At 40.2% G+C, this 22616-nt stretch overlaps 1 protein-coding gene across 2 annotated transcripts in view; it reads left to right on the top strand.

Moving 5' to 3' along the window:
* The window catches only part of asap2a (ArfGAP with SH3 domain, ankyrin repeat and PH domain 2a), a 69414-nt gene that overhangs the window by 38022 nt on the left and 8776 nt on the right, over positions 1–22616 (top strand). For both annotated transcript variants that reach the window (XM_042500531.1, XM_042500530.1), the window contains exons 5-21: positions 4512–4561; positions 8482–8611; positions 9096–9181; positions 10091–10166; positions 10288–10374; positions 11718–11821; positions 13018–13087; positions 13555–13642; positions 15153–15201; positions 15618–15784; positions 17968–18101; positions 18698–18792; positions 19695–19884; positions 20088–20173; positions 20498–20613; positions 22124–22191; positions 22311–22418. In XM_042500531.1, coding sequence (XP_042356465.1) covers positions 4512–4561; positions 8482–8611; positions 9096–9181; positions 10091–10166; positions 10288–10374; positions 11718–11821; positions 13018–13087; positions 13555–13642; positions 15153–15201; positions 15618–15784; positions 17968–18101; positions 18698–18792; positions 19695–19884; positions 20088–20173; positions 20498–20613; positions 22124–22191; positions 22311–22418 — 1704 coding nt within the window. The remainder of the gene's footprint in view (positions 1–4511; positions 4562–8481; positions 8612–9095; positions 9182–10090; positions 10167–10287; positions 10375–11717; positions 11822–13017; positions 13088–13554; positions 13643–15152; positions 15202–15617; positions 15785–17967; positions 18102–18697; positions 18793–19694; positions 19885–20087; positions 20174–20497; positions 20614–22123; positions 22192–22310; positions 22419–22616) is intronic.

Raw genomic sequence — 22616 nt, 5'->3', positions numbered from 1 at the left:
CAATGTTGTGTGTGGTGATGATGCCGCTTGTCTGTAGATAGCTCTGAGAAAAACCTGCTAGTCTTTGCGACATTGGCATCAACAATAATACCACTTTGAGTCGCTAGATGGGAAAAGAATTGAAAAGGTGAAAATGTTTTGCTTTCCTCTTTAAAAGTTTCACTAATAATTTCTAATGCAGCCTCCGTAATTCTCGACCAGGGGAAAAGCACAAAAGACGTGCGGAGAAAACTAAAAACCTGAATATCACCCCAAATTATAAAAGATGCCAGTTAACTGGCATCTTTGTAAAAAGCTGAGTCCACAAGACAGTGCTAATATCACACATGACCTCTGTGTTTGGCGAATACAGTTTTGGAGTTTTTACTTGAAATTATTACTGACATGACAGAATTGTTAAGAGTTAAGATCACAAATAAATGCATTGAGCAATTTTCCACTTTTTCACAATTCCACGAGCGTGCTGAACAGAATTGTGAAGTTTTCCACCAGCACTGAAACCCAGCATTAATTTTGTGGATGAGATGCTGTAAACAGAGTCTCAAAACTCCTCACATAAATGTAACCCAATCAACACATTCAGCAAATTATGAATAAAGGCAAAATTAAGCCTACCATCTCTCCATTGAAGGCGGCAACAGGGAGACTGAGCACACTGAGGTCAGCTAAGGGCAGCTAGAGAAATATTTTTAAGCATGAAAACAGCCAGAAAAAAACATAAGTATCTCCTTGAAATAGTTGTATAGAGGAAATAACCCCTGAAGATGTCAATCTTCATTTTCTTTCAGTGCATAAAATGTGCAATCTGGTCTCCTAAAATGCTCCACAATTACTGCAGCTGTGTGGCAGTTATAATAGCCACCAGTCTTTTATTTGATTTAACTCGGGACTTAATGGCTTTCTGGTGGTTGCTGTTCGCTCGGAGCTTGTTAATATTCTGCCAGTGCTGTCTTTGGCAATGAGTGCGATGAACTAACCCCGAGGGAGGCCGCCACTAATGGCTCTGTGATGAGAGGGCTACCACCTAGCAACCTGTCACTCCTGTTACTCCACTAAAAAATCCACCATTTTCCACCTCATGTACCTCAATCACCATTTCACCACAGGAGAAATTGGCATTTTATAAGCAGGTAAATTATTCTGTTAAGTTAAAAGCTTTTTGTTTGACAGAAATATTGAACTGAAATAGTCTTTACTCAGAATACAGCTTGGTAAGTGCAGCACAAGCAGAAAATGATGGGGTGGGGTCCCTGGAAGACCTAGTAGTGTTTTCACTGAAGATAAACACACACTCAGTGGAAAAGTGAAAGAGCTGAGTCCACAAGACCTTTCTGCTAACAGCGGACTTTGAGAGTGGACGCCGGCATGACCTCATGCCAGCGTCCTCTCCTCATTGACCAGTCTGTGTTTTTAGCTCACTATGAGTCATATCAGTTCATCACCATTCAGTTACAGTGTCTGGATAGTTGCTGCAGAATCTGTGTTTGTGTAACTAAGGAGTGTGAGCAGGGGGACCCGGCACTCCTGCACCCTCTCTCATTGTTATTCAGTGGGTCATGAAAACCCGAAACACCCACGCATCCTCGCTGTTGGAGATTTCAGATAAGAGCAGATTGCCAATCGAGGCTTTTCCTCATTAGTTTGCACAATATGCACTCTATCAACTGAAACATCATCATGATCAGCAGCAGGAGTTTTTAAAGTTACTGAACCAAAGATTTACAAACAAGTAAGATTAAAGGGTTAGTCCACCCAAACTATGACAAAGGGCTTTGTCTTACTTTGTCTACTTCTAGTGCAGGATTGTGTGACAGCACATGATGTAGGGCTGGACAGGAAAAGTGCGGTTGCAAGTCAAACTTCATCTTGATGAATAATAAAATAAATTTGATGAGCCACAGTAGATTATATATCTTATCTTATCTGACAAGCTCTTGGTACAGCACGAACATGGACAAAGACACACAAACAACATAATGTAACATCTTCTCATCATCTTCTCACATCATCTGTAAAGTCTTTCAGCCTTTTACGGCACTTTACGTCACACAGATGTGTCTATCATTGTAGCTTAAACATCATCAAGGTCTTGCTCTCGCAGTATCTTAACAGTCAGACACCCCAGAGTCAGTGAAGGGCTCCAAGGCCCTCAACAACTTTAAAAACATCAACGTGTGTGAATGGTTTGGTTGTTTTTTTGTTTGTTTATTGTAGCGGTGTCTAGATTTCTACAGTGTCTGTGTCCTAGTGATGACAAAGGTAGTTTGCATGAAAAAAGGACATTTAATGAAAATGTAATGGTGGCCAACTTTGCATAAACCATGGACTGTATCCAAAAAGTGGACAGCCTCTCCCCTATTTGAAAGAGTGGGTGGACCTGTGAAGGAGCAAGGGGTTGCTCTCACTCACAACCCGAGGACACTGTTGTGGCAGCTACTTGTGACAATCACAAGGCAGCAACCTTGGATGTATTAAGAAAACTGGATCCATCGTTCAAGACAGGGCCCCGTTCATTCCTATAAAAGTTGCTCTGAGGCGCATTAAGCCAAAAATGTTCATTGTTCATGTTGTTTTACAGTATTAAATTCTTCATTGCTGCGGACCAGGTTGTACATTCATTCCTGGGAAAAGGTGTGAGGAATGTGTGACAGGAACTGCTATTCCTGGACATGTGTGGTCGTAGGTAGGAAGAGGTGATAAATTTGCTAAAAGAGGCCCCTCACAAGGGCATGACATTCCTCCTCTGTCCTCTGGATCCAGTCAGACTGGGAATGAGGGCACTTGGAGCTTGCTGCTCTCTCAGGGAGTGATCTGCCCGTGCTTCAGCCTATTCTGCACAGCCATTCCCTGCCCAGCGATGCCGGATTTTGATATTTTTAGCCTTTGTTACCATTTTTCTCGTCTCTCTGTGGCTCTGACATTTCCTTCCGTTCACCCTCTCTTTTCTCTCTGGCTCTCTCTTGACCTGCAGTACATTCTTTTAGCTGCTTCCACTATTGCTTTGGCTTTTTCTCTTCGCAGGCTCCGTCTTTCAGTGTTTTTATAGTCTTTTATGCCCTCTTTCCTCTGGTGGTTTCGGCCCTTGAGCTGTTTGGCTGAATGGCTGAGTGCTGCTTGGCTTGGTCCAGTGAACCAGACCGTGATCCTGTGGGCTGACAGGTTGAGCCTGCCACTCCTCTGCTGTTGAAGTGGAGGTCGACAACAGCGGGATCACAGTCCTCTCTGGAGCTCTAATAATGCACTAAAGCATTAAGCCAAAAACAGAAATATGTGTGCTTCACATTCATGAAATGCAATGCAAAAATGCACAGTATGCCAGGTATGCGTGCCGGTTAAGGTGCTTACTGTAGTTGTTGACAGAACATAAATGTAGCATAATTCTCTCAGTTATTTGTCGTTACTTCTGCATGCTGTTGAGCAGATTTTCTGGCTCTTGTATAAGACAACAATTAATTTAGTTGAATTGTATTTTTTAGGGAATGACATGGCCAATTGCACTCAGTAATGTCTGCTTTTGTTTGTCATAATCGCTGTTTAATCAGCAGCGCGCAGCGTTCAGGATGCTGTTTAATCAAGCGCGTTGCTCAAGCAGCTGCTGAAAGCACACCCATGACGATGAGAAATCAGCGTTGCCTGTTGTCGGTGTGACTGGCGGAATCGTGTTACGAATGCCAAAAACAATTTCACTGTGCTCCTGCCTTCCCAAAAAGTCCTCCAGAGTAACCTCGCCCAGCTCCCTGCTGACACAGCTGTGGGCCGCTCCGCATCTGTGAGGCGAATGATTCAACTCACTGATTTACATTGTGATGAAACACACACCTGCAAACACACACACACACACACATGCACACACAAATACAGAAGCTTTGCTCATTAGTGGTTGAGAAATAAGAGTATTTTTTTGAGCATGGTGTCAGTTAGTAAGCAGTGACAGTGATCATGATGGTGACATTTTTGGGATTCCTGGTTATTGTAATCATGTGGTGTTCACATAATGTAACATAATGGAAAACGTATTTTCTGTAGCTGACAACATAATGTTGCTCTAATTTGTGTCAATGTGTGACATTTAGTTTACCATCACCTACGTTTTTTGTTTTATCCCTGTGTTCAGTCTCTCTCTCTCATCCCTTCATATATGCCTGCCAACTAAAATTGCCCGTGTCTTTGAAAGAAACTGCACATATTTGCTCATTGTTCAGAAGTTTGAATACTTGTGAAAGGCAGCACGAGAAAAGGGATGTTGCTCCAGGATTCAAAGGGTTAACCCGTTCTGGAAACTTAAATGATGGACTTCAGTTTCGGAGTCAGTGTAAAAACTTGATTGACACATTTTTGCAAAAAAAAAAAGGCAAACTTGTGCAAAGGCCTCAAGTCATTCTTTTGAGTCAAAATCGCCCCCCCAAAAAACATACCGCAATGTACTTGTAGTATGTTTATTCTCCCAGTCGCCCTGCCCCATTGCAGCCCAATATTCCTGTCTAATTTTGCTTTCTGCTCATTATTCACAGGATCTGAAAAAGCCTTTTGACAAAGCCTGGAAGGACTACGAAACAAAAGTGTAAGAAACCTTACATGCACACTCAACATGTATTTTTCATAAATAAAACCAGACTGTTAGTTACTTGGTTAAAATTGTGCAGAATGCTGAGCAATGCTTAAAACCTTGTGATTAGACAGTCATCACTAGTTTAGATCTATCAGTTCAAACCAGTCTTCACGTGCTTCATGTGTCAGTTCAGTGTTAAATTAAAATGTGGAGTGTGCGTCTTGTCTGTCTAACTTGTCTTGACTAACCACTCTCCCCCTCTAACCTCCCCCCGTGATAATCTGTCAACACATTCCTGATAATGTGAATAACCAGTCTCACCATCACCTCTCCACCTCCACACTGAGACACCGTTTCCACTGACACACCATTGTGAATGTGCATGCAGAGCCCACATGACTTTTTATAGCACTTTCATATATTTTACAAGCTGCAAAGGACATTCTTTACTGAAAGGGTAATAACATCTCCTCTCCCAACCGTTTCGATCAGACAGTACGGGCTTTGTACTGAAATCGAGAGCTCAGCCGGATGCTATGTGACTGTTTCTGACCGTCCCAACTTTTCTCATGATTTGACTCTATTGATGGCGAAAAGAGGCCGTCAATAGAGTCCAGTTTTCTGCCTGATTGGAAAATCACCCCTAATGTATCTCACTTCTCTCTTCTTTATCAAACATCCTCTGATTGTCTCTGATCTCTCTGCTGTCGGCTGTTTTGATATGCGCAGACACAAAGAGATAAATGATCGCAGCACAGCATTGATTCCTGATTTTTTCATTTGAAAGCTCTTTGCATCCGACACCCGAGTTTGAATTGTGTTTTCAGTCTCCAGGTCAGGAGTTGTCTTACTTTGAATGCTGTTAATTCAGGAAAAGTGACTTTACCAGACAAATCTTTGCTAAATTTGAACGCAGAGTGTATCTTCAGAAACACCAGTGTCTTCTGTCTTTATTTCCTAATTATTGATGAATCACCTCCTGAACTGACAGCATTGAAAGTGACTGGATTCTCCGCACGATCATCAGCTGAACAACTGTCAGTTTGGCTGGCGGCCAAACAGCCTGGCAAACATGTGTCTCTCTATTAGTCGCAGCCATGATGATGCTGTAACGCTGTTAGGGCTGAAGATTCATGTGCTGACAAAGGCCAGCAGTGTGCTCTCTTAATGAAATGAAATTTGGCTTGTTCACACTCACAAAATGGCAAATTTATGACCAAAAGTAAAAGCTGTCTGAACTTATCTTACTATTTCTGTCTTAAAGGTTAATTCTGCCAGTTTTCTAATCATGTCTAATACCTTTTGTAATTTTTTTTGCAATAGAAGCAAGAAAAACTGCTCACAGTTGATTTCATTAAACAAACAAACCTCAAGTCAAAGTTAGCAACATAACAGCGTATCACACAGCCTTTATGCACTTACTGGATGGCACAGCACACTAGATATTGTGCAACAGCAGTAATACAGAGGAAGATTTTTTTTGTTTCCTTTTGAAAGTGGTGCAACACCATGAATCATATAATTAAGGGAGCAGTTGTGAAGCAGTGTTAAAGAAATAGTTTGATATTTTGAATAATACACTGATTTGCTTTCTTGCTAAAAAGTTAGATAAGGGTTTTTGTCCACTGAAGCATTTTCTTTCTAGAGGCTAGCGTGTTTGAAAAATTCTTAGCAATGGGAGCCCGCCGTAATTACACTACGCTACAAAAGTCAGCAGCGTGACAAGGTGCGGAGCATCTTTTCTGTGGTGTACATTTGGTTGTTTTTTTTTCTTTGTGCCGAGAATTGAAAAATGTTCAACTTTGGCCATTTGTCACTTTTTATCCAGCAGTCAAACAACAATAGAGATGAAGTGGGACAACTGGCCTACTACAATGACCAACTGTCACATCTTACATGTAGCCTACAAGTTCTTAATAACATCAATAATGGAGGTGAAATATGTTTATATGCCATAATTATACTTATGCTTCTTCTCTTATGAACCCACACAGACAAGCAGGTCTTTCCCTTCATCTAGAGTAAGTACTTTACCTTGTAGCATTATCAACTGAAAAAAGCTGTGCCTCTGAGTTGCTCTCAAGCGCTCACAGCTGGGCATTTCCTAAGGAGTGCCTGGTGTTTTTTAGCTGGGAAAAACACTTTGGTGGACATGGAGCCTTAGAAATTGTTACCGCTTGCATTTGTTTGTTAGATATGAAGCTACAGCGAGCAGATAGTGAGTTTTAGGGGGAAACAACAAGCCTCTGTGTGTCAAAAGTCAATAAAATCCTCTTTCCTGCGCAGCTAAAACTCACTGATAAACATGCTATATCTTGTTTATTTCATCACTGTAAAAACCAAACTTTAAAGACATCAATTTGTGGCTCTCATCTAACTCTTGGCAAGAAAGCAAAAATGTGTATTCCCCAAAAACATCAAAGTATTCCTTAAAGACTAGTGTGTAGTTTTACATTGAATACGTTTTAAAAGATGGCTCATGCAGTAACACCACTCTGATCTTTACAGCTGAGTTGTGGAATGAAGTTTTTTGTACTTATTTGTTTTCGTCATATATTGTACCGAGCCTAGCTGCAGATTAAACAGATAATACAGTTGAACATGAGGCAGCGAAGTCTGTCTTGATGCACATGAACCAGGCTGAACAGCTCTCGAACAGCTTGCGTACATTGACGCCCTCATCCTGTCTCTCTGAGAGGGAACAAACTGCTGCATCCTTTTGTGGGGAATATGCTGTCAGATAAACAGCATATGGAGAAGAATGCCCTGTTGCATGGTCTGGTGCCTCCCCTCCGTTTGTGTGTGTGTTTTTGTTTTCATGGTTGCCTGTTCGAACTACTGTATGCACAGTTTATGGTATTTGTGCAAAATCAGCCCTGAAAACTGATTTGCAGGTAATCTAAGCTACTAATCTCATTTACTCACTCTCTACCTTTTAAAACCCTTAACCCATACTTAACTTAATCATCCCAGCATGATAATACCTACACATAATAGCCAAATTATAACAGACAGTGACTGTAAATTCCTACTGGCTTACATCTGCTTTTTAACTTTTTCTGCTTTATGTACCGTTTCCAGTTGCCGTCATCAGTGAGAAACAGCAAGAAACAAGTGTTTTTGGATGTTCTCCAAATTCACTGATGAGCTTAGTGCAGTTTAACCTCCTCTTGACAATTTAAGAAGTTCAAACAGCATAGATAGAAGTGGAATCAGTGCAGCACCAGTGCATTTAGCCAGATGTGCAAATGTACATCTGGAAATGAGTGTTTTTCTGCATCTGAGAGGCTTCTTTAGTTCTGTTGCCTGGTAGGGAAATCAACAGAAAACGTGTCTAGGGAGAACGCAATATGACCAATACTGATATTGATACTACAACCTTGAGTATCTGCTAGGGCTGCACAATTTAACGAAATGTTATTGAAATGGTGATATTTATTTATTTATTTTGATGACGGTAAAATATGTCACACCAAGCCATTATCAAAGAAGCGCTGTGGTGCTACAGGGATGTCCCAGCCTACTAATCATTTTTCAGATGTAACGAACATGCTTGTTTGGTTAATACCCTGGCAAAAACACATTGTCACCATAATTTTTCTAAGTTAAATTGAAAAGCAAAAATGGCCATTTTCACTTAAATCTCAGCTCATACCGCAATTGCAATATCTGTCAAAATAAGTGCAATTGTAACTGAAGTTACTGTTACATTATAAACCCTCCAAATCCTGGTCATTTCTAACATTATAGCTAAAAAATGACCACTTCTAACCCATAACCATTTCATCAGTAGAAATCAAAGACTTCCTTTATTTGTCGGACAGCAGAAGGGCTGATTTTACACAATGGCTCATATTTTTTCTTCCACGTTTACGACAGTGTCATCGATGTGCTGTGTGTTCTTTGACCCTTGTGATGTCACTTCCTGCCAGCACCAAGATAGAGAAGGAGAAGAAGGAGCACGCCAGACAACACGGGATGATCAGGACAGAAATCAGCGGGGCGGAGATCGCTGAGGAGATGGAGAAGGAGAGGAGATTCTTCCAGTTGCAGATGTGTGAGGTTGGTCCGACAAATGATTCAGGCACAGTTTTAACAGTTTGTTGAAATACATTCACTAAAGAAGTCATTCATAGCAAAAGTTTGATTCTAAATTAAAATATATGCACCATAAAATGTTAAAAATTAAACTTAGAAAATGATTGCACACAGTTGACAGTACATCTAACAGGGAGTAGAGGTTTGGAAAAATTAACTTTCTACTGATTAGTTTCTCCAATGGAGAGTCAAACTTATATAACAGTTGCATATTTCAGAATGTTTTTATATCCTTTTGGAATACAAACCTCGGATTACATATAGCATGTTTGCGCGGCCTGTACTTCTTTGATGTTGTACTTGAAAGATGAAAACTTTTACTTTGAGGAGCCTGGAGATGAGATGAAAGGGATGTGTATGTTTAAAATGAAGCCCTAGTTTCCTTTCCCCTCAGACTGAACCTGGCTTCCCCCACGTCTGACTAAATCTGTGTTCAATTTGTTTACAGTATCTCCTCAAAGTCAATGAGATCAAAATCAAGAAGGGGGTGGACCTGCTGCAGAACCTCATCAAGTACTTCCATGCACAGTGCAAGTAAGACAAACAGATCCTTCAGGGAAATGTGTTCAGGGCATTTTTTTTCCTTTGATTTGTGATTATCCAATCTTGTTTTTGACCTGAAAAGTCTCAGTTTATACAGTTTAAGGCACTCGCAAATACAGTGGGGGAAATATGTTTTCAACACATTTTTTTCATTAAACATATATCCAATGCAGCTATTCACATTAAATTTATAGAAAACATTGGTATAAGCTCAATGGAACTTCACAGAAAAGAAGGAAGGAAAAATGTATGGTATGTGAATAATATATATCCAATGTGTGGTGGAGAAGCTCTTGTCTGCCATACCAGCTTCAGGCGTTGTATCTTGGTTGTGTTCTTTTTTTTCTTTTTACTCTGTGAGCCCTCTCTAAACTCTAACGCTACTGTAGGTCCACAAAAACAGACCAGGGGAAACTTTTCATGAGTTCTTTTTCTCTCCAGCCGCAGTTTTTGAATTTTGAGTCACATTGTGGACAATTGATCTGTCGATCTGTTTAGAGCTGATCAAATCAGATCGATGGGTGAGCGGAGAAGCTGCTGCAGAGGCGAGTGATTTCAGTTCTTTAGATCCAGCCCAATGAACGGTTAAGTTTGACTTTTGCTGCACCTGGCATTCTGCAGCTCCCTTTGTGTCCAGAGTCGCTCTGCGCTCCAGGAGTGTGGTGCAATAAATAATGGCACAATATTCCAACAGCACTTCTAATGAGCGGTCCAGCTCCAGAAATATAAAATCAATACATGGTTGCAGATGTTGTGATCATGGCGAGCCGCCACAAATGAATGTGTGAGAAACCGTGCGAACACGCCGAATATTTTAAGTATTTCCCCCATTGTAAATGCAGACCCATTTTGTGGCGGACTTTGTCGGTGTTATGTTAAATGTATATACTTCCTGTTTAGTTTCTTTCAGGATGGTCTGAAAGCTGTGGACAACTTGAAACCTTCCATAGAAAAACTGGCCACAGATCTGCACACGGTGAGAAAAACAGCTGCTCTGGTTTCGTCTTTTCTTCAAGTGACATTTATATCATATAAATACCATCATGTGTCTCCTCTGTTCTTTTTCTCCTGTTTTCTCGATCTTCCCTTTACAACAGATAAAGCAGGTGCAGGATGAGGAGAGGAAACAGCTGACTCAGTTACGAGACGTTCTCAAGTCGGCGCTGCAGGTGGAGCAAAAAGAGGTAACACACAAATACACACACAGCGCTGAGGGTCCATTATGACCTTTCAATGTCAAAGAACATGTCGGTCAAACATCACATTTTAATCTTAATTCTCTTACGTTCTCTTCATCTCTTCATCTTAATCTTAATATCAGATGAAGAACATCCTGAACCTCTGAAACCTTTAGCTCTTCTCAGACACTAATGTAAATTTCACATTGTTTAAATGGTTGGAAATGGATCTTCAGTCTGTCTTTAAAAAGCTGAAGTGTTTTGCATTTGTTTCATACATGCATTCCTATAGTCCATAGTCTCCACCATGTAAATAGGTAGATGTAATTTTTAACTGGCCCTAGCCCTGTGCTCAGAGAACCATTAAATATGCTGCAGCTCCTGGTTTCACCTAAAGATTGTTTTCTTCTTTCCTTCGCTGCCTCCATGTGTTGTGAAACAAGTCTAGGAGAGTAAGTGGATTTCTTGCGGGAAAAAAAAAATTGTCGTTGTTTGCATCCTGTTTTCATTGTGGTGTTGCTTCTGTTGTAGTGTTAGATTAATTGTGTTTTATGTGTCTTTTTTTAAACAGCAGCATATGGTTTTGTTCAAATCTACGTAATTGCAGTGTTTCAGTGTTTTGGTTTATATTAGTTGTGCTTTTTTATTTTAAATGACTTTTCGATGAGAAAAGCTCGAGCTGCATTCCTGCTCCTCGAAGATTATCCTGTTGGCCGTGTGTTTGCCTGCTGATAATGGCACACACCAATAAAGTGATTAAAGTGCAGTCAACACCGGCCTTCAGGAGTCATCCTTTCTGTTTCCCGTCGTGTTTACAGACAGGAAATGGCATAATTCATACAAAAATCTTTGCTTTGTTTGTTTTGTTTCTTTTTTATGGTTACGTGTTTTTACATTGCAGTCAAACTTGAATCTCCAAAAGACAACTTAAGTTAAGTTTAATCCAGTTAAGGTTAAATGTGTTAAAACGGCATCCAGGCTTAAATCAAATGTGATTTGTCTTGTGATGCATTCAGAATTGGAAAAATGGCAGCTTTTTGCCACTTGCTTTTGCAGATTCTGATTCAAAGGTGTAAGAGCTCCTCTTATTTTCTCATTCCCATGTGTACGAAATCATTCAAGCTCAGCGCAGCACTCTTCTTTTGTTTTTCATACCTGCCTCCAAATTCTCAGAGGAGCAGAAGACTCAGAAGCACAGAGTAAATCTGAGCCATTTAACGCTTCAGTGGCTCCTCCTTGACTGCAATTTGCATTTGCAAATCCTACGTGCAGCACCTGCTTTCTGTTTAGTGTCTTATTTTTGTGAAAAGGCTCTGACTGCTTGTCTCTGTTTGTGTGTATTTTTCCAGGATTCACAGGTGCGGCAGAGCACCACCTACAGCCTGCACCAGCCGCAGGGTAACAAGGAGCACGGCACAGAGCGCAGCGGGTACCTTTACAAGAAAAGTGACGGGTGAGTTTTTAAAATATCTCCAGAAGATCAAGTGTGGTACTGTGGGTCAGTGGTGTAGTGAAAACCACCTAAACTGACACTAAGTCATAACCAGAACCAGGGTGACTCGAGACCAAGACAAGAACAAGGCCAAGTCAAGACCATAACCAGACCAATGCAATTCCACACTGCATGACACACTTATGGTAAAATGTTGAACATGCAAACTACAGGCACTCCTTAAATTACTCTAAAAAAACAGGCAGAGAATACAAATTAAGATTTCTCCTCATGCATCTTGTTTACTGTCATATACTGTGTGTGTATCAGTGTGTATTATGTGCCCTTTTTTTACTGTGTGCAAACAAATACAAATACCAAGTAGCTCAAATCAACTTAACCACCTTTATTTAACTTTCTTCTTTCATTCTTCAGTTTAGTGATATCCATGCAGTTGCAGTCTTGAATGCACTTGAAATATAATCCTGACTCTTTGTATAAGACTGAGACAAGATCGGGAAAAAATATGGTCGAGTCAGAGACGAGACAAACACATTTAAAAAGTGGTCTTGAGAGCAAGACCAAACCTGTGTACTACAACACTGCTAAAGGTTAAGAAAAATACATTTACTGAAAAGAATTGTTATATTAGTGGGTTTTTCTTTTTTACTAAGTTTTAAAATTGCAATAAATATATTAAATAACCTTTTTCATACAAGAAAGTGAACAAAGATTTTGCCTATTGCAACTGTACAATAATTTTCTTTAAAAAATTCTCATTTGACCACACTGTGCCCATCACAGTGTCCCAGAACCCAAGGGGATGTCTTCAAATTGCTTCTTTTATTTGTCCAAATCCCAAAGATTTTCAGTCAACAATAATATAAAACAGAAAAAAAGCAGCAGATCCTCTTATTGGAGAAAGTTTTTGGTATTTCTTTTCTTTTGAAAAATTACATAATAAAATATGAATCATTAAAATAGTTGCAGATTCCTGTTCTGTGACTCAACTCGTCAATTAATGAGCTTATTGTTTCAGGTCTGACATTAAGGATGCGGCTTTTTTGTTTTATCAGAGATATGAAAACACTGCTCAGCCTGTGTGTCATAACTAATGCATGTGTTCTGTATTATAACGTGATCATATTAAATATTTAATCTCAAGTGTCTGCTCATTGAGTTCACTGACTGACTAACCCCTGTGTTCCATGTCACAGGTTGAGAAAAGTGTGGCAGAAGAGAAAATGCACGGCGAAGAACGGATACCTCACCATCTCACACGGCACTGTAAGTAAACAATAACACAGTATGTTTGTTCTAACGTAAACCAATTCCACACTTAGATTCATACAAATATGAACAGACGTCGATACCTGCCTCATTTGGTCGCACACTTGGCAGATTCAGCGTCCTTCTCCCAGCTGGTCATTATCTTCACTCGTTTACCACGAATATATTACCAGAAAGCAGCAGAGTTGATTTAACATTTTCCTCACATTGCCGCCTCAGCTCAGCCTCTTTTAACTTGAACTCTGTTTGTTCCCTTATAAAGATTTAGCTCTGGCCGGGTCAACTCCTCTCAGTTACGCAGTTCGTCTCACACGTAGCAGCTTATCAGATGTTTCATTTGGCTGCAGCAGCACTCAGATATGGTTAAACAAAACACTCTCACTCATTTATGTTGTTGTTAATCCCCTCCACCCCCCCCCCCCCCCCCCCTCTCTCTCTGTTCTTCATCTCTCTCTCTCTGGCAGGCTAACCGGCCGCCAGCTAAACTCAACCTGCTCACCTGCCAGGTGAAACACAATCCTGAGGAGAAGAGAAGCTTCGACCTCATATCCCGTAAGTTCAGCCCTCTCTTCCTTCGCCGTCTCATTTTATGTGTCGCCTTACTTGCCTCTGTTTTTCTCTCCCTAATCTGTATACGTTGCACTCAGATGCTTCATTTTAATTAGCTCCATTCATCCAGACAGCAGCGGGCCAAGATTTGTTGTGCAGCAGTGTTTTTATATTTAGCACACAGCAGCAAGCCAAAGATAAGCTTTTTTTTCATAAATATGTATTAACACATCTCAGTCTCGCATTTAGCCTTAATCCTAGAATAAAGTAAAAGCAAGCAAAAGGCTGAAATTATTAAACCGATAATTTATTTGTCAAGTAACAAAAAAAAAAAAAAATCAGTTTTGCTTTTAAGGCACTGAGAAATGATTAGGGACATTGTTCAGGATTGATATTAATTATGAAAAATATCTGCAAATCAATTGATAATGGAAATAATTCTTGACATTGTTTGTTTTTCCCCGTAATAATAATGTCAAAAAAATTAAGTTAACTGCACTTTTAAATCTTTACACTCTGTAGACACAACAGATCAGTAGCCCAATTTTGGCTTTTTCCTTTTTCGGCCGGACTGGGACATGTGTCAAACATTTTTTTTTTTTTTAAGTTTTTTTAAGTTAAGTTATGTTAAGTAGGCCTGTAATAATAAAAAGGTTATCAACATATTATACAATATATGGACATGATGCTGATGCAACAACACCGGCAGCATATCAGCCATATGGGTGTAAGTGCAGAGGTCCTGGAGCACACTTACATTTTCTAAAATTTTGTATTAAGTCTCAAACTGAGTTTTTTGTTACTATACTGGTACTGGTACTAAAGATTCATGTGTGCACAACTTTCTTGTATGCATTAAAAGGTGTTAATTAATTTTTTTAATAAAGTATGTTAAATATTTTTCTCATATTCTGGTGTGTGAATATTCTTAAGAATTCAGTTCCATTGCTCTTTTAAAGAATGTACTTGCATAATTATGCAATAATTTTATCATTATGTCAGTGGCACAAAATTGCCTCAAATTACAATAATATTATTTATTCCAATTTTCATTTTTATGTCATTGAGAGATGACAGGTAATGAGTGGGAGGAGATAGAAGGGGGCATGATATGCAAAAAAAACAAAACAAAAAACAACAACAACAACAATGCAGGTCATGGTCATTTAAGATTTGTTTCATTTTTCCACACATGAGAGTAAATGCAATTTAACTAGAGAGGTTGAGCTTCAGCCACTGGAGACACGACATGATTTAAGTTATTTTGGATACAGATGGTTAAAATAGTCTTCTCTGGTTAATAGATTGTGATTCACTTCTGAAGACAGAAATAAGAGCTTAAAGTGTTTCTTGTTGTTTTCTGTTCAGCAGTTTGACCTGTTGGCATCATATTTTAATGCCCTCTGTAGAGAGAGTTTTCACCTCCGTCTCCACTGCTCTTTGATTCATTTCTCCTCTCTTTCCTCTCCCACTTCTCTCTTCTGTTGTGTCATCCTTTTTTTTTTATTTTCAGATGACAGAACATATCACTTTCAGGCGGAGGACGACCAGGACTGTCAGATGTAAGTGCCTGTTCCTTCCTTCCCTTTGTGTGTGTGTGTGTGTGAGTGTGAGTGTGAGTGTGTGTGTGTTAGTGTGTGTGTGTGTGTGTGTGTGTGTGTTCGGTCTTGGGCCTAAGTGCATCCTGTTTACCACCTCGGCCACTTTCCACACACTTCCTACCTCACACCCAGTCAGACGCTTGGCCTTGTCCTTACCTCCCACCTCCTGACCGCCCACCTCCTGACCGCCCACCTCCTGACTATTAACGGCCTTTTACTCCCATCTTCTCTCCCTTTTTTAACTCCCCCCTTTACTTTCTGCTCCGTCTGCTCACATCCCCACCTCTCAACCTTTTCCTCTGTCATTACTCACATTTTTATCTGCCTGACTCACCTTTTCTCCTGTCACTCCCCCCGTCTCCTCGTCACTCCTCCAGCTGGATCTCGGTGCTACAGAACAGTAAAGAGGAGGCGTTGAATCAGGCCTTCAAAGGAGACCAGCATGTGGGCGAAAACAACATTGTGCAGGAGCTGACCAAGGCAATCCTGGGAGAGGTGAAGAGGATGACCGGAAATGACGTGTGCTGTGACTGCGGAGCGCCCAGTGAGTGACAATTGACTAACGGCTCAGAATCAAAATTAATTTTATAATATTTGAATATTTTTTGCTGAGATAAAGGGTCCGTTGTTTTTTTTTTTGTTGTTTTATGGGTTTTGTTTGTTTGAAGCTTATTAGCTGTATTATTGCTGAAATTTTTCTAGATCATACTATACAATTTAGACTGATTTTCATCCTTTTAGGCAACATTTAATAATAATTTTATATACTTCTTCACTTGCTTCTTCACCACACCTTAGAGAAGGAGCAAGCCGATACATGATATATTTTTAATGTTTCTAGCCCTATGAATAAAAGCAATGTGCTTTTCAAATCCTCCCTTCATCTGGAGCTTTTATACCACAGTTTTTTGGTTATAAGTTCCTTCTTTTTTTTTTAAACATTTTATTGTAATTTTATTTCACTGAGTTGAAAAATAACTTGCAGAGACATTATCCTCGTTTGACATAAGAAATCCATCACAGTGACCATTTTTTATTTTTTTATTGTTTATTGTTGTGGTCCAGTTACATGATCGTTGCACAATAATGCAATTAAATTTTGTGTTTCTGTGTGTTACACACACACTCACACTCTTAGTCCTCTGAAAAAAATTCAAAAAGCTTTCATATATGACGTGTAGTTGTGGCTGAAGGCATAATGTTTTCGGGTTGTCTGTCTTTCCATCGGTCCATGCGATACCTCAGGAATGCCTTGAGGGACTTTTTTGAGTTTGGCACAAACGTCCACTTGGACTTAACGATGAACTGATTATATGTTGGTTGTCGAAGGTCAAAGATCAAAGTTACTGTGACCTCACAAAACATGTCCTTGGCTATAACTCAAGAATTCACACACTAATTATGATAAAATTTCACAGATCAAAGGTCAGTTTCAGTGTGACATCATAACGTTCTGCAAAAACACTTTTCTGGCCGTTTCTCAGTGTTATTTGTCAGAAACAGAAGAGGAGACATTTGGTCAGACATTGGATTGGTGACACTAATCTAAGACTAAGAGACACTAAGAGTCTATAACTACTTGTGAAGGGAGCGCTTGCTGATGAAGATTAAATAGATAATTAAATAAAAAAATAACAAGCAAATTCATATTTTACCAATGTCATACACACGTCGCTGTGTGCAGTCTGAGGTTTTGCATATATGTCAGTAGTGATGATTTTGTTGTTGCCCATGCCTGTTTGTGGGGAAGAGTTTCTTCTGTGAGTTTATTTGATGCCTTTAGCCATCATATAACTGCTGGAATTATATGAATGTTTCCAAATTGTGAGAGGTGCCGTGCGCACTTTACACCCACAGCAGCAGTAACTTCATTGCTAATATAAAACTCTAGACAGCGGGACAGGATCAGTGAGGATCTAAGAGTGATTATCCACAGGTCTTTGGTAAAAATCTATTTTCATTAATGGCAAATTATCATAAGAATCCTGGGGAAGGAGTGATAAAGGCTATATTCGGTGGAAGTATTGACTTAAAAATCACCCAAAATCCTTCAATTGTAGTATTGGCTTCCTTATTTTGTTATGAAATAAAGCTAACATTATGCACACTGCAGTGGATTTTTTCAAGCATGTTTATAGACTCTGAAATGAAATGAACAATGATATGTGGGCTGTAAGGTAGGAAATCAGACTAAAAAATGTGTGGTATGTTTTGGCAAAGTGTTAGCAGTGATGTATAAGCATAGTTGAGACTGTGGCCTTGGTATGAAACTCCTTGGTTCAGAAAATGCTCAAAGTCCTGAAGACTGGATCCTCTTTATATGTGGAAATATTCTGTCTTGACCTTGAAATCAGTTTATTCCTCAAATCCCATGAAATTTTCTCATCCAGACGTGTATACTTTTCCATACTGTATATGGCAAACACATACAATATATACACCGAGTATCTCAGCCAGACATAGTTACAGTTGAGCTTGGTCACTTTCCTCTGACATTGTGTGCTGTGAGATAGTAAAAAGCCCTTCAGGCAGCTATTAAATTTCCAGAGCCCACAGCTCTTCACAAGGACACATCAAAGTTGGCTCACGTGCAGCAGAAATTACTTCAGCTTTAGTGGTTTTTACCCAAGGACAGCATGTCACCCATATTCATTTCTCCCCTCATGTGTCATTTACCTCCTCTTCTCTGCATTCTCTTCACATTTTCTCTCTCTCTCTCTCTCTCAGACCCGACGTGGCTGTCCACCAACCTGGGCATCCTCACCTGTATCGAGTGTTCAGGAATCCACAGGGAGCTCGGAGTCCACTACTCCAGGATCCAGTCCCTCACTCTGGACGTCCTCAGCACCTCAGAGCTCTTGGTAAATCACTGTTGGTGTCCGTCTTCTCGCTGAATCACCTCACGTCCTCGGTATTTGTCACAGTTTGAGTCACTTCAGTGTATTGATTTTTCCCGCACGAATCTCTGGAGATTTTCAGGCAGGATAAAACTGGAGTAGAGGACAATAGACTGAGTGAGGAGCAAAGGAAATAAGGGCAAGAGGGACAGTGAGTTGAGACTGGGAAGAAGGAGAGTAAGCATCACTCCAGGCCTCAATCTCCTCTCTCCTCCAAGACCTCTGGAAGTCTTCACACTTAGAATAGCTGAGATTTTTTATGGCTTTTCTAATCACTGTTTGGTGTAGAGATTTACCGCCTGTGGGACACTCGGGATTAAATGCTTCCAGTCATGATTGCTTTCCTCTGTGTTAAAGACGCCAGTCGCGTTAGCCACAATCAGACAGGCGTTGTGCAGTTTGTATGGCTGCACACACACACCACTGTATCCTAAGGTGTGAGTTAGTAGGCAGAGATGACAACTTTTAGATTAATGCATGTGGTGCAGAAAATGTCTGGTATAACCATAATGTGTGTGTGTGTGTGTATGTGTGTATATGTGTGTGTGTGTGCTCCACAGCTGGCCAAGAATGTGGGGAATGCAGGCTTTAATGAAATCATGGAGGCTTGTTTAAGTGCTGAAAATGTGGTGAAACCCAACCCTGCCAGTGACATGTAAGTCACCCCTCCAACTTCTCTCCTCCATCACTGAACTTTCGCTCTCTCTCTTCTCACTTGTATCACGTCACACTCGATCAACAGCTGTTGACACCATCACTGTGATGCGCTCGTTCATCTTAGCCAGCATTGTACTGATCAGGTTCTCTGAATGTTATTGATTATCGATTCAGGCGGGTCACTGATCTAATGGGCTTGACTGACATGATATAGGAAATAAGTACTGATGAATAAAGACGGTAAGACGTAATATAGAATTAAAATAGGATTAGAAACAAAAGCAGATTTTATACAAGAGCAATTCGAGACAAAATTACAAGGCAAGAGTGACATTGGTGGGATTAGTAGAAGCAAAGTCAGCAAAGTATAGTATACATTAACAATTCACCAGAATAATGTGATGATAATGACAATTTGTTTTCATACACAAATAATAATTATATAATTTTCTACCGATAAGGATCTTACAATCAAAACAGTATCAAAAGAGGGAGCAGTGCCATCATTGCAGTCAGTTTCTCCTGGTTAGGAGTGTTCGTCATTCAGGTTTTTACCGGGAGCCAAATTATCCAAAACAAACAGACCAGCTGGAGCCCAGCGGCCGCTGAGGTTTACTCAGCTTGTTTCAGCTTGTTTTTTGATGACTTAAGATCCAGATATCTGATGACTTTATTTATCCTGAGAGAAATTGCTATGTAGCAGTCGCTGCTTTTCCTTCTAATAATGAAACTCAAACACTGAAATCAGTCATAACAAAAATCAAATTAAAGTGTGTCTATTTATCTGTTATGATAAGTGGCTTTTGATTGGTGCGTGCTCGGTTTTAAAGCGCAATCAAACCCATTCTCATAAAGACTGTAAATGTAACAGAGCGGCCGCCTCTTCACATGTCTAACCAGGCAGGCGAGGAAAGACTTCATCACAGCCAAATACACGGAGAAACGATTCGCCAGGAAGAAATGTCCCGATGCGACGTCGCGGCTCCACACGTTGTGTGACGCGGTGAAGGCCCGTGACATCTTCTCCCTCATCCAGGTCTACGCCGAGGGAGTCGACCTCATGGAGCCCATACCTTTGGCCAACGGACACGTCAGTACACAAAATACTCTCACCTGTGTGATGTTTGAGCTGAGTCTGTCCTTCAGTGGTGACTTTGAAACATCCCAGCTGCTTTTCCACCAGGAGTTCTTCACAATCTGTTGCATTTTTCTTCTGCGGCTCTCTAAAAACACCTTGCACTCCCAGGGGAATATGAAAACATTGTGCAAATGTTTTATCTTTATTTATCGTAGGAACAAGGGGAGACGGCTCTTCATCTCGCAGTCAGACTGGTGGATAGAACGTCTCTTCACATCGTTGACTTCCTCACTCAGAACAGGTAAACAGGAAAACAACAAGTAAACAAAGCTAGAAAACACATTTGCTCTTCACAGCAGTTACTTGTTTCGTACAGAATTCAATATGCTGCAGTGTTTTTTATACCGTGCAGCAAAAATCGAACACACCACCATAAAAAACAACCATTTGTCTAATCGATGTCTCTTAACATGTGTAATTCACAACATTTGTTTTTTATTAGACTAGTTTGCTCTTAAAAATCTGTCATTATTTTACCTTTTTTCTTGGGGCTAAACAGAATAGGGTTTTATTTTATTCCTAATGCGTTGGGATTTAAAGTTTCCCTCTCTGTGTCTGTCTGCAGTTTGAATTTAGATAAGCAGACAGCCAAAGGCAGCACAGCGCTGCACTATTGCTGCCTGACCGACAACAGCGAATGTCTGAAACTGCTGCTGCGGGGGAAGGCCTCCATAGACATCGGTAAGGAAACACACCAGCAGCAAACAGGGCTGTGGTGTTTTATTCACCGTCCAACTTTTCTCTCTCCTTCTCTATGTGATTTTCTTACACTTTGTTTGTTTGCATCATCCATTTTTTTTAATCCAGCACAGTTTTGTGTGTAAAGTGCTTCCAAAGTTCTTAAAGGGCCAGCGTGTAGGATTTAGTGGCATCTATGTTAGAGGTGAGGTTACATGTAGGAGAGAGATGGTGGCCGATGTATAAACACGAATGGCTTTAACGAGACATAGATTTTAATATTACCTAAATACTGGACCAAGTATGGCGTCTATTCATTTCAAGGGAGTTGCACGCCTGGCGCATACACTAAAAAAGTGTTTTAGCTTCCAGGTTTACTTCTGTGGTATGTGGCCCACTGACTATGCTGACTCCACCCGTGAGTTCCAGTTCGACTCATAGACTTTACATTATGATTATGTCACGTATTTTTAAATCGCTTTTCTCTGCTTGAGGAAGGTTTTCTACCTTCTACCTACCTTAAAAAAATTCAACTTCAACTACCTTAAAAAATTCATAAAAAAAATTCAGGCATAGACCACACTGCAAAACTACGAGTGGGCACTGAAAAAAAATTAGCTGCAAGGCTGAGCGGCAGGAAAACATGGCAATGTAAAGATGTTGATATATATAAGGTAACAAAAAAAAACAAGAAGAAATTGCCATTATATCCCCCTAAAATCCTATACACAAGACCTTAAAGAACACATGGTGCAACCCTATTTAACCAGCAGGGGAAAAAAATGATTTTTCATAATTCTAGTCTCACAACCTGCTTCATATTGTCATCTTTTGAAGATAAAGATTCTGATTTGTTGAACATTTAATCAAGAACCATGTATAAATATTCAGTCTGCACTAAAATTCAAGATAAGAATAGTCACCTTGAACAACTAGTCCAAAAATGCTGCTCACTTCTCTATGCATCAGTGATAATCCTATAATCCATATACTATGGAAGGGGCAATACTACATAATGAGACTGTTTAAAACAATGCAGGACTTTCACTTTTACTGAGGTAACGTAGTATTACTTTTGTTTTGTAAATATGAAGTTTACTTGTATATTATATGTTTGTTCCACCACTGTCTCACACAAATGTTTTCTCTCACTGGCTCGTCCTCCCTCACTCTCACACAGTCACACACTGAAACACACACACACACGTACCCCTTCGTCCAAGTCATTCAGGTTCAGTTCCCAGAGGTGTGGGCTCTGCCAACAGACCATGGCAACTCGTTTTCACATCACTAATCTTTGTGCGCCACTGTGACATCAACAAAACAGCCAGATAATAGATAGAGAGAAAAGGAGGACAGAGAGAAACCAGAGAGTTGTTCAGTGTGGGAAACAGGCGAATTACACAGTGTCACAGTGAAATAGGAGGGAAGAAAATGGGCTGCGTGTTTGTGATCATGCGGCATGTGGATACAGTAGTATGTGAATACATGTTTCTGTTGTTTTCCTTTCCAGCTAATGAGGCCGGGGAGACGCCGCTGGATATCGCCCGGAGGCTCAAACACCTACAGTGCGAGGAGCTGGTGAGCTTACTGTGTTTAGACTTGGCTTATGCCGGCAAACACACATCACTTCCTGAAACCGTGATAAGAGCTGTCAATCATTTGCATTTACATGTTTGTGGATTTGTTTGTGTTTATAGTTGAACCAAGCGCTGGCAGGGAAATTCAACGCCCACGTCCATGTTGAGTATGAATGGTGCCTGCAGCATGAGGACTTGGATGAAAGTGATGAGGATCTGGATGAGAAGGTGAGAGACATTTTTGTAAGAGAAGTTTACAAAGAGCTACACTTCGACAAGAAAACGTGAATGATAAAGTAAATAAAAATAACATATTTAATGAAAGTGTAACAAAAGGGAAAATTCACTGACTATTAGAGGATAACGACCCCTGAAGAACCCTAAAACATTTTGCAAATGGCCATTTTCTTTTGTTTTTTTACTAAT

Source organism: Plectropomus leopardus, chromosome 14 (assembly GCF_008729295.1).
Source record: "Plectropomus leopardus isolate mb chromosome 14, YSFRI_Pleo_2.0, whole genome shotgun sequence".
In the NCBI taxonomy this organism is placed as follows: Eukaryota; Metazoa; Chordata; class Actinopteri; order Perciformes; family Serranidae; genus Plectropomus; species Plectropomus leopardus.
The sequence above is the reverse complement of the archived record's forward strand: the minus strand, read 5'-3'. Positions and strand labels throughout refer to the sequence as shown.